The sequence below is a fragment of the Trichechus manatus genome, unplaced genomic scaffold, assembly GCF_000243295.1.
Source record: "Trichechus manatus latirostris isolate Lorelei unplaced genomic scaffold, TriManLat1.0 scaffold00001, whole genome shotgun sequence".
Taxonomy (NCBI): domain Eukaryota; kingdom Metazoa; phylum Chordata; class Mammalia; order Sirenia; family Trichechidae; genus Trichechus; species Trichechus manatus.
This window is the reverse complement of record NW_004443937.1, coordinates 41,394,389-41,408,570: the sequence shown is the minus strand read 5'-3', so window position 1 is coordinate 41,408,570 and position 14,182 is coordinate 41,394,389. Positions and strand designations below refer to the sequence as shown.

Here is a 14,182-nt window from a genome sequence, read left to right as displayed (position 1 = left end):
TTTCAGGGGGGAAACTGCCCATCCCAGAGAGAAGAGCTACTTTCAAAGCAACTTTTCTCAAGACTACAGAAAAAAAAAAAAAAAAAAAAAATCTTTGCAATACTCACACTAACTCTTGCTCACAGGAGCAAAACTATTCCAAGGACCAGCCGATGAAAAGTCGCAGGCCCTAGCACACTGACGCCTCTCTCAGCATCCACCTCAGATTATGCAAATCAAAAAGAAATCTTCCAAAGATTTTTCTCTTCTGAGCTGAAGCAGCTGTGCTGCTCCACGTCTTTTGAGGAACGTCAGCGCGTTAGTGCCTTATAAATAGCCTGTCTTAACAAGGCAGGGGACCCAGAGCCCTCGGAGGGTGCTTTCTGACTGCAGTAGTGACCCAGAAGGTGCGTTTTGTTACCATCTTGAGTACTTAAGCCAAGATGGCGCACTTCACAAACGACTGAGTTGATTTCTTCTCCCTCCTTCTTCAACGGCAAGTACTAGGGCAGTGAACCATGGCATGGTAGATATGGATGGCAACACTGATAAGACACACAAAAGGGTGCCATTTGCCAAGGAGGCCAGCTGTAGCTGTTAGTTCATTTCACCTGTATTAGCTGCCCCACGGAGGAGCCTGGACGGCACAAGTGGTTTGCGATGGGCTGCTAACTGAAAGGTTGGCAGTTCAAACCCATCCAGTGGCTCCACAGAAGAAAGGCCTGGCGATCCGCTTCTGTAAAGATTACAGCCAAGAAAACCCTATGGAGCAGTTCTACTCTGTAAGTCATGGGGTTGCCATGCATCCGGGGCCAATGTGACAGCAGCTAACTATAATAGCTGCCCCCAAAGCCTACCTTTTGCCCTAACCCACTAGGCATGCATTTTTTCACAGGAACTTCTGCATTGGTTACAGGCCTTCATTTCCACATCTCTCCAAGGCAGATGTCTGCAAGCAGCATTCAAGGGAGACCTGAGGACTCTTACCTGTAACATCTCAGCTAACAACAGTTTAAAATACACTTCTCCTTACAGATCCACGCTGCTCCTGTAGACATACTGCTGAAATCTTCCCCAATGGGGCTCGGCACATCTTTTGGTTGCCAAAAATGGTATGAGGTCTCTACTCATGTTTTTGGTTTTGGCCAGAATTAAAGTAATGAGACTGAGCAATGACTGGCCTCTCAAAGCTGTCCCTTTTGGAAAAAATACTCTTGACCCAGTGATGCCAACAGGTCTAGCTACTTAAGGATACTTGTGGCAGTGCTGGAGCCCTGGTGGTGCAGAGGCTAAGAGCTACGGCTGCTAAAGAAAAAGTCAGCAGTTTGAATCCGCCAGCCACTCCTTGGAAACCCTATGGGGCAGTTCTAGTCTGTCTTTTTAGGGTCACTATGAGTAGGAATTGACTTGACAGTAATGGGTTTGTTTTCTTGGTTTGGCAGCAGTGCTAGGAGCCCTGGTGGCGCAGCGGTTAAGAGCTCGGCTGCTAACCAAAAGGTCGGGAGTTTCAATCCACCAGGCGCTTCTTGGAAACCCTATGGGGCAGTTCTACATTGTCCTGTACGTTTGCTACGAGTCCGAATCGACTCGACTGCACTGGTTTCTGGCAGCGCTCACCAAATACTCATGCACCCTCCCACCTTACGTTGAACTCAGGTTTCGGCTGTGTGACCATCTCCGGCCAATGGTGAGTTAACGGAGTGAAGGGTCTCACTTCCGGGCCAAGAAGAGGGCTGGGTGCCGCCCCAATTTCTCCACACTTGCTGTGGCAACTTGGAAGACACGTGTTCCAGGAGGAGCCGCAGGTAGGGGAGAGCTGCCCACCCCATCACTGTCACGGGTGAGAAATAAACCTTTGTGGTGTGAAGCCACTAGGTGTTGGGGTGTGTCTACTGAGCAGCTAGTGAAGTTTACTCTGATTAATACAGCTGACTCAAACTAATGAGGCTGACCGCTGGGCTTCCAAGTCGTTTCCCCGACAGGGGCAGGGAGGGCCTATCTTTAACCTAGTTACATAAGGATGCCCTCCTCCGAAATGGCCTTTAGGCTCATGAGCAGCATCAGTCAAACCACGTGTATCAACTTGACAGTCACTCCTTTCCTTTTTGGGCCGCCAGTGGTTCTGCTCAGTGGGTTTGCCTACCTTTATACTGTTTCTTCAGCAAAAGACATTTAGTACAAGTGTAGGTAAACCCGCTGAGCAGAACCACCAGTTTGGGAAGAAGTTCAACCAGGATGCTCCTTAGAAGTGAGGATGGCAAAACTCCATCTCATGTATGTTGGACATGTTGTCAGGAGGGATCAGTCCCTGGAGGACATCATGCTCGGCAAAGTAGAGGGTCAGTGAAGAAAAGCAAGACCCTCAACAAGATGGACTGACACAGTGGCTGCAACAATGGGCTCAAGCTTAACAACAATTTTGAGGATGGCGCAGGACTGGGCAGTGTTTCATTCTGTTGTACCCTTGGTCACGATGAGTCGGGACCCACTCGACAGCACCTAACAACAACATACAAAATTCAGAGTCCCTTCATGGTACAAAGGGTTAAGCACTTGGCTGCTAACTGAAAGGCTGGCGATTGGAGTCCACCCAAAGGTGCCTTAGAAGAAAGATCTGGCAATCTCTTTCCAAAAGATCGGCCATTGAAAACCTTGTGGAGCACAGTTCAATTCCTACACATGTGGGGTAGCTATGAGTTAGAACCACCTCTGAGGAAACTTTTTTTAAATACTAAATTTAGCTCTAAACAGATGACTTTTAAATATTTCTAGCATGAATACTCTGCACAAGTGATATCATTCAAAAGAATGAATTCTAAAAGAAAATTCCCAAAGATATTTTCAAGCACATTTTGAACAATGGGCACATTATTGGAAATTGTGTACAACTACCCAATTTGATTACATTTAAGGGGACAGCATTCATTTAGATCTGTATATTTGATTTTCTTTATTAAAAAACAACAGCAACATTGTTTTAGACACACTGGGACCCAAAACTAAATTTATATTTTTTCTCTAAAGTCAGATATAGTGTAACACTCCAAATACTATCTGCATCTTCACCACCTGCCAGGGGCTGTGACAAGCATTTCCCATAAAAACCAGTTACCGCTGAGTCAGTTCTGACTCCTGGAGACCCCATGTGTGTCAGAGAAGAATTGTGTTCCAAAGGGTTTTCAATGGCTCGTTTTTTGGAAGTAGATTGCTGGGACTTTCTTCCAAGGTGCCTTTGGGTGGACCTGAACCATCAGCCTTTCGGTTAGCAGCTGAGCGCGTTAACTGTTGGTACCATCCAAGGACTTGGGCTTAATCCTCACGCTGTCCCCACTGTAAAGGTGAGCGATGGGCGCAAACACATCAAGGGGCATAGAGATGAGGCAGGACCAGACAACACTTAACTCTGTGATACGTAAGGTTGCTATGACGACACTGGTCGCTTCTACCTATCTGGAATCTGGGCCTTGATGGTCCTTTGGGAAACCCCTCCTTGTCCAGCTTTAGCCCGTGTGGTTTCAGTGACACGGACTCCACTTCTGGGCTCCAGACTTAAGCGTCAGACCCAGGCCTGACAAGGGTAGTTCTTCTTTCTGGGCACAGAGGACACTGGGGCACAGATGGCCTAAGTTCGTCCTACGAGACACCATCTTGGGACTTTCCTGGAATGTTAGAGAAGAGAAATTCTCTTTCCACTGGGGTGATGAGGTGGAAGTCTAACATGGGCCAGAGGTCACCATGTGGAGAGAGGTCTGCCCAAGAGAGAATGCACAGAAGACAGCACAGATTCCAGAGCCTGAGAGAGAGAGAAACAGACAAAACAAGCTGAGCCCGGATGTCCTGCTTCCATCCCCTAAATCCATCCAGGTCTGGAGTGCTTCCATTTCTTAATTCTATGAATCAACAAACTTTTTTATTGCGCTGAAGGCAGTCTGAAATTTTTTTTTGGTCAAGTGCAACAGAAAAGGGTTCTGACCAACACAGCAGATAAGTACATTGCTCATTCCTTGGTCCGCAGTAGGCTTTCAACAAATGTTAGCTCCCCATTTCCTCTCCGGCCTAAGAAAGAGGTGAGCCTAACAGCGAGGCCCAAGGACCGAGGAACGCCAAGCTCTGTCTGACTTAGCTGAACGTCAGTCATGCTCGGCCTGCACAGTAGGTAGGTGGCTGAATAAGCTTGTGGCTTCTAGAGAGAGGACATCTGTGTTCAAAACCAGGCTCTGCCACTTACTGTAGGACCCTGGACCCGTCCCTGGACTTCCATGATCTTCTGGTCCTTTCTTTTTACGGGGGGGATAACAAGAGAACCTGCCACACAGACCTGTTGTAAGAGTCACACGAGATGGTGCCACCCAAGTCCTCACATGGTGTCCACCACACAAAAATGACTCGTTGAACAACTCTTATTGGTTCAGAGGCAGGGAGAGGGACCCAGGTAGGGCAATCAGAAACAGTCCTAAGATTTTTGCTGGAACTACTTAGAACAGGAGCCCTGGTGGTGCAGTGGTTAAGAGCTCGGCTGCTAACCAAAAGGCTGGCAGTATGAATCCACCAGCTGCTCCTTGGAAACACTATGGGGCAGTTCTACTCTGTCTTATAGGGTTGCTAGGAATCAGAATCGACTTGACGGCAACGGGGTTTGGTTTGGTTTTGGACCTGGAACGAGGCACTTCTTCACCATTCGTGGTAACATTATCTTACAATGGGAGTCTGCAGTTAGAAACAGAACTCGGACATCTCGGGTTTAATTTTCTGCTATTTCACAAACTCATTAAATTGCAGTGCCAACAATTCCAAGTGAACACACCCAGAAACCAGGACGATCGGTGATGGGAGACACTGCCACCCCAGCGAGCTGGTTTGAAGCCCCGGTGTCAGGCCTGCCACTGGAGGAAATAATCCAGAAGGTTTCCATCTGCATCAGCGCTCTACTTATGTCAAGTCTGCGTGCCAAGCATCCCCTCTCACTGCGCCTCCAAAGGCGGAAGGGAAGTGCTGTTGTTTCAGCTTCCAAACGGCATCGCGTAAGGAACTGCACGTCTCGTCTACATTTATCAGATTTCTGTCTGAGCTCCCCAACGCGTCCTTCTTTCACACTCATAAGAACAAAAAAAGGGGACAGAAAAAAGGTCCTTGACCCCTCTAGGCTGTTCCTATGCTTCACCAGCTCATCCGTCCTAATGCTAATTCCACGTTCCTTTCCCTGCTCTGTAAGAATGTTCTCTTCCACACTCATTCTTGTGTTGCTGGCGTTAGGAGTTTGGCCAAAAGCGCATATCCAGAGTCTACAGATGAAGTTTAAAGCCCTGGTAACTTTAAACCAAGCCTCTGAATATATGCAACATGGTAAATATATTCAGTCCCTGGGTGGCACGAACGGTTAAGCGCTCGACTACTAGCCAAAAGGTTGGTGGTTTGAGCCCACCCAGATGCGCCTCAGAAGACAGACCCGGTGAGCTGCTTCAGAAAGTCACAGCCTTGAAAACCCTGTGGAGCACAGTTCTACTCTGCACACGCGGGGCGGCCACGAGTCAGAATCGACTCAACGGCAACTAACACCAACAACATAAATATATGTTTTTGACGTGAAATATTAATATATTATCAACACATACTTTCCATTAGGACTCATTGAATATTCACAGCATAAATAGCTGTCATTTCCCAAATGGAATATACATCTTGAATAGACAGATTTTAAGGCTGCCTTTACTATGTTTACTAGAGCCCTGGTGGCATAGTGGGTAAGAGCTCGGCTGCTAACCAAAAGGTTGACAGTTGGAATCCACCACGTGCTCCTTGGAAACCCTGTGGGGCTAGTTCTACGCTGACCTGTAGGGTCGCTATGAGTCAGAATCAACTCGACGGCAATGGGTAACACTGGGTTACTGTATTTATACAGCCCTTGCAGTGAAGCTTGCAGTAAACAGTGTTGTGGCCCGCCTGGCATTCATGCCTCCATGGCCACATGGCCCACGGTTCTTCTTGGCCACAGTTATCCATTCAGGTGTGAGTAGAGGGACCCGGGTGGGCCAACCAGTGTTTCTGAAACTATTTGGAACAAGGCAGTTCTTTATGTGGGAGTTGCTAAGTAAGCTAAAATCCCAAAGCCCGGGGCAACTGTGGGCTCCCTCTCCTTCCATATGGGATACCAAAACCTGCTGCCATCAAGTCAGTTCTGACTCATAGCAACTCTACAGGACAGAGCAGAACTGCCCCATACGGTTTCCAAGGAGCAGCTGGTGGATTTGAACTGCTAACTTCTTGGTTAGCAGCCAAGCTCTTAACCACTGTGCCAGCAGGGCTCCTCCCTATGGGATAGCCTGGGACTAAAACCACACAGAACCAAGTCAAGAGGTGTAATAGATGGACATGCAGACCTTCCATTACTTCTGCATGCTCAGTTCAACCCAAGTTTAGGCAGCCTCCAAGTTACCCATGGGCTCCAGAAAAATATTGTCTTGCAGATCACTTTTTCCTGGAGAAGAAATGGCATGGCGGTGAGTCTAGGGTTCTAGGCTCACCTGGAAACACCACTGCTGCCTAGCCTAGCTAGTCCGGAGCACAGACAGTGCTGCTGTCACCACTAGATGCCCTGGGATGCCTGAGGCCAGCCCTGCCCTACTCACTTGTTTCAGCCAACTGAGCACAGACCCAAAGACACACAGCCAATCTGTCAGCAAATTCTGTCCATTCTACCTTCAAGACAACTAACTGCACCCAGTGATTCCCACCACCTGTGCTGCCCCTGCCCTTATTATCACCTCCTTCTTGGGCTAGTTTGGTGTCTCCCAGCTGGTATTTCTGCCTCTGTCCCTCTTCAGTCTATTTTCAACGCAGCACCCAAGTGATTCTGTTAAAGCTGAAGTCAAATCATAACACTCCTCTGCCCCAAAGCCTACCTAGAGTAAAAGACAAAATGTTTACAATGACCCGTAAGACTGACCCAATTCCTCTCTACCTCACTTCCTCATGACACCCTCTCCCCCTTCCATGCTCCAGACACACTGACCTGCTGGCTATTCCTGGAACAAGCTCGGCCCACCCCTGCCCCTGGGCCCCTGCACCCCCACCTCTGCCTCCTGGCCTCTGCCCCTGCCTCCGGGCCTTGGCATGTGCTCCTTTTTTTGCCTGGAACTCACCCCAGATGGAGCCCACTTGGCTCCCTCTTCCTGTAGGTCTTCGCTCAGATATCACGTCCCAGGGAGGCCACTGCTGACCACTCCGTTTCAAACTGAATGCTCACACCCAGCCCCCAGAAGGCCCCTCACCTTTCAGGATTCAGTCTTCTCCACTGTACACTTACTTACCGCCATCTTACATATTTTATGTCTTACTAACACTAGCACGTAAGCTCCATGAGAGCAGGGATTTTTGTCTGTTTTGCTCATTGTGGTATCCCCAGTGCCTAGAAGGGTATCTCACGCAGAGGGGCTGGACCTGACTAAATGAATGGAAAACAGGACACCTGTTTATCACTGGTGGAGTTCATCAGAAAAAGGGCTGAAGCCTCCTGGCCTTCATCTGGGAGTTGAAGGCAGCCAGGCCGATGGACTGGGCCAGCCTGTCTCCCTCAGTTGCTCCAGCGGAGATGGTGCAGCCCCCTGCCCACCCACCCCCAAAAAAAACCCTCAGAATTTCTAAACAGGCTGCTGGCTGGCTTCCCATAGGAGGGCCTGAGAACCAGCTCGAAATGCTGCCAGTATAAGGATGACTTACAACATGCCATTTCACCTAACATTTATTAAATGCCACCTAATCTGTGAAATGTTTTCCCAGCACCCAACTTAGTTTTCATGAAAAGGCTATGCAAAATATTTTTTTTTTTAAGGTAAAGAGGAGTTCATCATGTGGAGCAGGGCCTCAGCAGCAAAGTGGAGCAGGGTCTCAGAGAAACTGGAAACACTATGAAATTTACTAACTCATTTTGCAGGTTTAGGGGCTGCAGTTCAAAGTGGAAATGGGGTTGGAATGAAGCAAGTAGCAGAGATGGGATTTGAACCTGGGTCTCCCTGACTCCCGAGCAAAAGCCTCTTTGGCGCTGAATCCCAGAAGCTCACCGTAAGAGCCTGACCTCAAAAGTGATTTCTCCCACTGTCTTCTTCCAGACAGAGGGCCTCCCAGGGGTGACACTAGAACAGTCAAGCTGCTCGCCCTTCTGAATCAAGAGGACACAGGCTTCCCGCCCGCTGGTGGGCCCTGCTCCCAGGGCAGCGAGCTCCCGGCAGACCCGGCCAGTGCCCCCACCCGTCCGCCGTGGGGGTGCGGCCCGGCAGACTCACCTCCAGTAAACTAGCACAGCGATGAGAAGGATGAGGCACACGAAGGTCAAGGCTGATACCACAGTCAGAGGGATGATCCACTCCATCCTCCCTGGAGAAGGGCGGCTTAGCATTCCAGAGGTGTTCTTTTCTGCTGCAAGAGAAACCATCCCGGTTAGAGGACAGAGGTGAGGGAGGCCGAGCTGTGCTCCAGTTCTCTGACGGGGAGGCGTGAAGCCGCCTGGTTTCTGCAGAACTGGGACGCTTGTTCCGGGCAGCCCTGGAACTGGAGGGGCGCACTGCGGCCCTCACCGTGGACGCACGGCCCAGACTGGGCCTCCACTGCAGGCTGCGTGCTGTACGGCAGGGGGTGGGTCTGCAGATGGACTTCCAGATGGTTTTAAACGACAGTTAGGCAGAAGACGTCCAGCCTCACTCCCAGAACAAGGAGGAAATGCAGCCCCAAACCTGCTTTCTTGAAAGGGGCAGGGGTGGGGGGCCATCTGAGCACCTCTCGGATTCACCTAGTATGGAGGGGGCACGATAGGTTTTACTAGGATCGCCAGCTGAGACCACCACAGCCACCTATTTTCTCTGCCTGCTTAGAATCCGTTTTCACTTCCAGTAACTGCCCCCTCCCTAATAGATACAAACATGGTAGGACCACCCTCCAAGCGAGGGGCTCCCCGCTGCCCCTGGGACTCCAGCTAGGACACAGGCGCTTACCTGGAATCTGAATCTCAACTCAAACCCTAAAGGGCAGCCCACCCAAGCGGCTACCCCTGTCCCCACCACCAGACCCCGAGGTCCTGCTTATCCTCAGATCTGGCTCTTAGCTTCTCCTCCAATCCCATCACCTACCCCCAACCCTCCAGAAAGCTCCAACACAACAAAAGACACACAAAGCCAGGCCTTACTCTGCTCCCTGGCATACTTCCCTCAAAAAAAACGAAAAACCAAACCTGTTACCGCTGAGTGGATTCTGACTCATAGCAAGCAACCCTGTATACAGGACAGAGAAAAACTGCCCTTAGAGTTTCCAAGGCTATAAATCTTGACCGAAGCAGACTGCCACATCTTTCTCCTGTGGAGCAGCTGGTGGGTTCGAACCACCGACCTTTCAGTTAGCAGCTGAGCACTTAACCACTGCGCCATCAGGGCTCCTTCCCTGGCACACAACCCGCTTTAACAGCAGCCACAAAGCACAGGGAAGAGGGGGATGTTTGCTCAACAGTTCAGGATTTTCTGGTCAACCAAGGACAATTCTCACCCGAGCGGCTCCTCCTCCGCTCTCAGGCCCCAGGATCTGCAGCAGCCCCCGGAGCCCAGCAGGAGAACCTATCCTTCCGTGTCCTGTGGGGTAGACACCCAGAAATCTCCAGGTGGCCATGGAGCTCAGGTGCGGCGTGGGGCTGGGAGCAGCACAGGTGCACAGAGGCAGTGATGGCTGCAGGCAAGGAGAAAACAGGCCAGCTGTGACCGTGGGGAGAAGCCCCTTTAAACACCCCCAGCTGGCGGCAGACAGACCTGCGCTCAGCAAGGATTTCTGCTGCTCTGCTGAATCAAGGCCAGCACTCCGCTGGCCAGGGCGTCCCTCAGCAGGACCGGCTAAGTGCAGGGCTAATCAGGCTGGGTTTCCCAGTGCGACAAGGTGGGCTGAGCAGCAGAGAGAATCGACTGTGGGATCAGACTTTTAAAGAGGCCAGGCTCCTGGCTGAGGAAGGGGGGGCGTGGGGTCTTCACCAGGTCTCCTCCATGTGGCTTCTGTTATCACCTCCTTCATCCCATACACAGACTTGTGACACAGGTGGGGTAGGACTCATCCCAGGTCACAGAGGTGGCATGTGAAGCACATGCCAATTTAAAACCACAACCGAGCACCTGACCATTTACAAAGTGCCTTCCTATCCCGGAAACTAATGCCCTGAGATAATCTTTAAACCTTAAGCCAGAAATATCCCCTGAAGTCGTCTTAAAGCCAAACAATAATTTAAGCTTAACTAGTAAAGAATGCCTGCCTTGAGCATTATGCTCTTTTAAGATCTATCTAGATAGGATCAAACTGACAACAGCAACTCGAAGGATACACAGGGACCTTAGTGGGCAGAGAGTTTACGGTAATGGGGAGAACAATGGAAAAGGAGGGTGAGAATGTCTGCACAACTGGAAGAATACAATGATGTCACTCACCTGTACATGTAGAAATGGTTGAATTGGTGTACATTTTGCTGTGTATATTCCCAAGAAAAACGACAAAAAAATGAAATCATTTTTTTTTATAAGTTCCTTTCTAAATGCTGCAGCCCAGGGCTTTGATGGTTCCTTCCAGCTCAAACCCCTGCTGAGAATTTGCATTTCTAACAAGTTGGAGCCCTGGTGATGCAGTGGTTAGGCGCTCAGACTGCTAACCAAAAGGTTGGCAGTTCGAATTCACCAGCCACTCCTTAGAAACCCTATGGGGCAGTTCCACTCGGTCCTATAGGGTTGCTATGAGTCGGACTCGACTCGATGGCAGTGGGTTTGGTTTTTGTTTTTTTTCCCCAGGAAGTTATACACAAGAATCACCTGGGGATCTTGTCAAAACGTAGATTCTGATTCAGTACATCTAAGTTGGAAGTGCAAATTTTCAGCAGGGAACTTGTTAGAAATGCATATTCTCAGCAGGGCTTCTGCTGGAACAAACCGGTTAGAAGCCCTGCTCCAGCCCACTTCTCTGGACCCCTGCTCCACGTTCTTTCCTTAGGTTTTATTTGATGGATATTTGCCACACCCCTCCTGGGCGCCTAGCATGGTGCTGGGGGGAGGGGCAGAGCTGTACATCACACAGGACCCGTGACTGTGCCCACGGGGTGGGTGGGGGTCATGACGGAGGGAGGTGGCCACTTGAACAGGGAACTGGAATAAAGTGAATGTGGCACCCAGGGAAGGGCTATGGGCTGTAAGAAAATAGCTATCCCAGCCGGGGACTGCGGACATACTCCCCGAGAAGGCTGAGAGTCAGCCGGGCCACGCGCGGAGAAGGATGCCCTTCCAGACAGAGCTCAGTAAAAGCCTCCAGGAGGCAGCTTACAGAGAGCAAGGGGGAACATGATGGAGATTGAGAAGCCACATCAGCCAGGGCCTTGAGGTGGAATTAAGGAACTAAATTTACTCCTGGAGCCCTGGTGTTGAGCGTCTGGCTGCTAACCAAAAGGTGGGCAGTTCGAATCCACCAGCCGCTCCTTGGAAACACTATGGGAGGTTCTACTCTGTCCTGTAGGGTCGCTATGAGTCGGAACTCACTAGACGGCAGCGGGTTACGTTTAGCTTTAGTGCCAAGGGCAGTGAAAACCACTGTGGGGTTTTAAGCCCCGGCAGACAAGGACCAGACATACATTCCTTTCCTTCAACACGATGTTTTTATTGCAAACTTGGGAGGCAGGCCAAAAGAACCAGAAGCAAAGGAGAACAGTTTCTGTGGGGCTTCAGCAGGGGGCAGCCTAACCATACAATTATCTGGCTGGTGGTGGGGGAATCTCAAAGATCTGAAAATCCACTGTCATTGAGTCAACTCACAGTGACCCTGTAGGAAAGAGTAGAACTGCCCCACAGGGCTTCCAAGGCTGTACATCTGTATGGAAGCAGACTGCTATACCTTTCTCCCGGGGAGCAGCTGGTGGGTTCAAACCGCCAACCTTTTGGTTGGCAGCCAAGCACTTTAACCACTGCACCACCAGGGCTCCTTGAAGGCCTAAAGGTTTTGCTAATGGAAAACATCAGGAGGGTTGATGGCATAGCCCACATGTCCAGTTGATCAGCGTCCAGCCCAGGAAGCCCCTGAGTTCTGGAGGGACTCCCAATATCTTATTTCTCTCCCTGCATCCTGACAGAAAATGGTTCTTGCCTGTGCTCCTTGACGGGGGGGCAGACGGGGGTGGGGGGTGAAAAGGAAACTCCAAGTCCCACTCATCCTAAATCACTGACGAGGACTCTGGGCCAAAACAGCCACTCACACTGGTATCTCTGAGCAGCCACAGGAACACCAGCTCTGTATATTTCTTCCACCCTAAAACCAGTCAACAGTGACTGCTCCAGAAATTCCTAGGGCTTTATGAGGGGCTTAGGAGGGACGATCTGGTTGACAGGGTCCGTGACACATTACATCACCCTGAAATCCCATGTACATCTCTGTGTTGTCAATTCTGTATGCTCTCCTCCCCCCGCCACCCTCCACAACAGCTGAGCATTTGGGGTTTTCATCAGATTTTCAGACAAGTCCAGGGCCCAGAAAGGACTGGACCACCAATGTGGACCCCTCACTGTCAGGAGAGAATGAAGGCCCACAGAGACTTAGGGTATGATGAAGTCACAGCTATCCTGGGTCACAGCAAGGCTAAATTAAGGTTTCACAATTGAGTCATTTCTCTTTCTAACATTTCATGCTCACCTGAGAGTTCTGAAAGCCTACGTTTTTTTAGCATGGACGCCGTCTGAAACCCCACTGTGCACAGTCCTCAAACGGCAGTTTCTCTGGAGGAGATCTCAGGCCACAATAACTTGCAGTGGGAGTGAGAGACCCAAGGAAATTATTCTGACAACAGTTTGACCCTGACCAAGAGCAGACAGCTGGATTTGTCTGAGCCTTTTACACAGAGGCCAGCAAGTGTAGGAATGCCACTGAATTTCCACGTGTGGCATGATGAAATCTATTTCATTTTCAAATTCACAGATTGCTTTGTCTTCATGGTACCAAACCCAAAAAACCAAACCCATTGCCGTCAAGTCTATTCCAATGCATAGCAACCCTACAGGACAGAGTAGAACTCCCCCACAGAGCGCCTGGTGGATACAAACTGCTGACCTTTTGGTTAGTAGCCGATCTCTTAACCACTAAGCCACCAGGGTTTCCTTCATGGTACCAGAAGCCTGGAATTGAATTCCATCTCCATGAGACCACGGGAAATCCGCTCCTGTCACTCCCTGCTTACAGCTCTTCTGGAATGCCTCGCTGCCCCCAGGAACAGGGTGCTCCAGGCCCTTCAAGCAGGAGGCCACCTTCCTCCGCTCTCCCCCCATTACCTCCTGTCATCTAGCTCCTGCTGTGTTCCAGCTACACCCATCCACTCGACTGATGGGGCCCTGGACACCCTGGGCCGTGGTCTCGCCTCCCTGCCTGGACTGCCTTCCCCCTCCTCCTCCTGGAAGCTCGGGTGCTACCTTCTCTGTAAGGCCTCCCTAAGCCCTCTGTCTAGGCTATCTCTGGTGGACATAGAAAAATTAAAATTATAGGTTCAAATCCTGGCTCTGCCACTTTCTATCTGTGTGACCTTTAACCACTAACTTAAACCAGTCTAGGCCTGAAGTTCTTCATCTATACGAGGACAGCAGAACTTACTCATAGGAATTTGGGGAAAATTCAGTGAGAAGATGCATCTGGAATGCTTTCACTCAAGTCTTCACTCGTCACCCAGTTGCTTCCAGAAGGCCCAGCGGAACCTGGCTGCCCAGTCATGGGAAGGCTTGCTTCCCTCTCTGATGCCCGATCCCTGACACCAGGATAAATACGGGACCTCTTGGTTAATGTAGCTCCTCCTACCTCCATCTCTGGTTCACCTAGATGGCTTGGTTTTCTCGTAGGACTAGCCCTTCAATTCTTCCACCCACAGGTTGTGAACTGACAGCCTACAGATATTTGGGGTTTGGCATCCCCATCCACTAATTTTCATTTTTTTTGTGAGTTAGCTGTTAACATTTAAAAAGTGGTAGAATTCACATAATAATCAGCAATGGAAGCTTCTGCAGGAAATGCTGGAGGCTGGCAACAGAGGCCTGGATGCCCACCTGCACACATCAGCTGGAGTTCAGCAGCCTGCGCTCTCAGACAGGGAGTCTCACCAGCTTGCTGCAGTCCACACTTCCTCTCCTCACACCCAGACCTGTTCCCTGGGCTCTGGTCACACCCAGAC

General features: G+C 50.2%; 1 protein-coding gene across 2 annotated transcripts in view; it reads right to left on the bottom strand.

Moving 5' to 3' along the window:
• Window positions 1-14,182, bottom strand: part of PTPRG (protein tyrosine phosphatase receptor type G) — a 786,467-nt gene that overhangs the window by 71,005 nt on the left and 701,280 nt on the right. For both annotated transcript variants that reach the window (XM_004368651.2, XM_023727702.1), the window contains one exon: window positions 8,259-8,391. In XM_004368651.2, coding sequence (XP_004368708.1) covers window positions 8,259-8,391 — 133 coding nt within the window. The remainder of the gene's footprint in view (window positions 1-8,258; window positions 8,392-14,182) is intronic.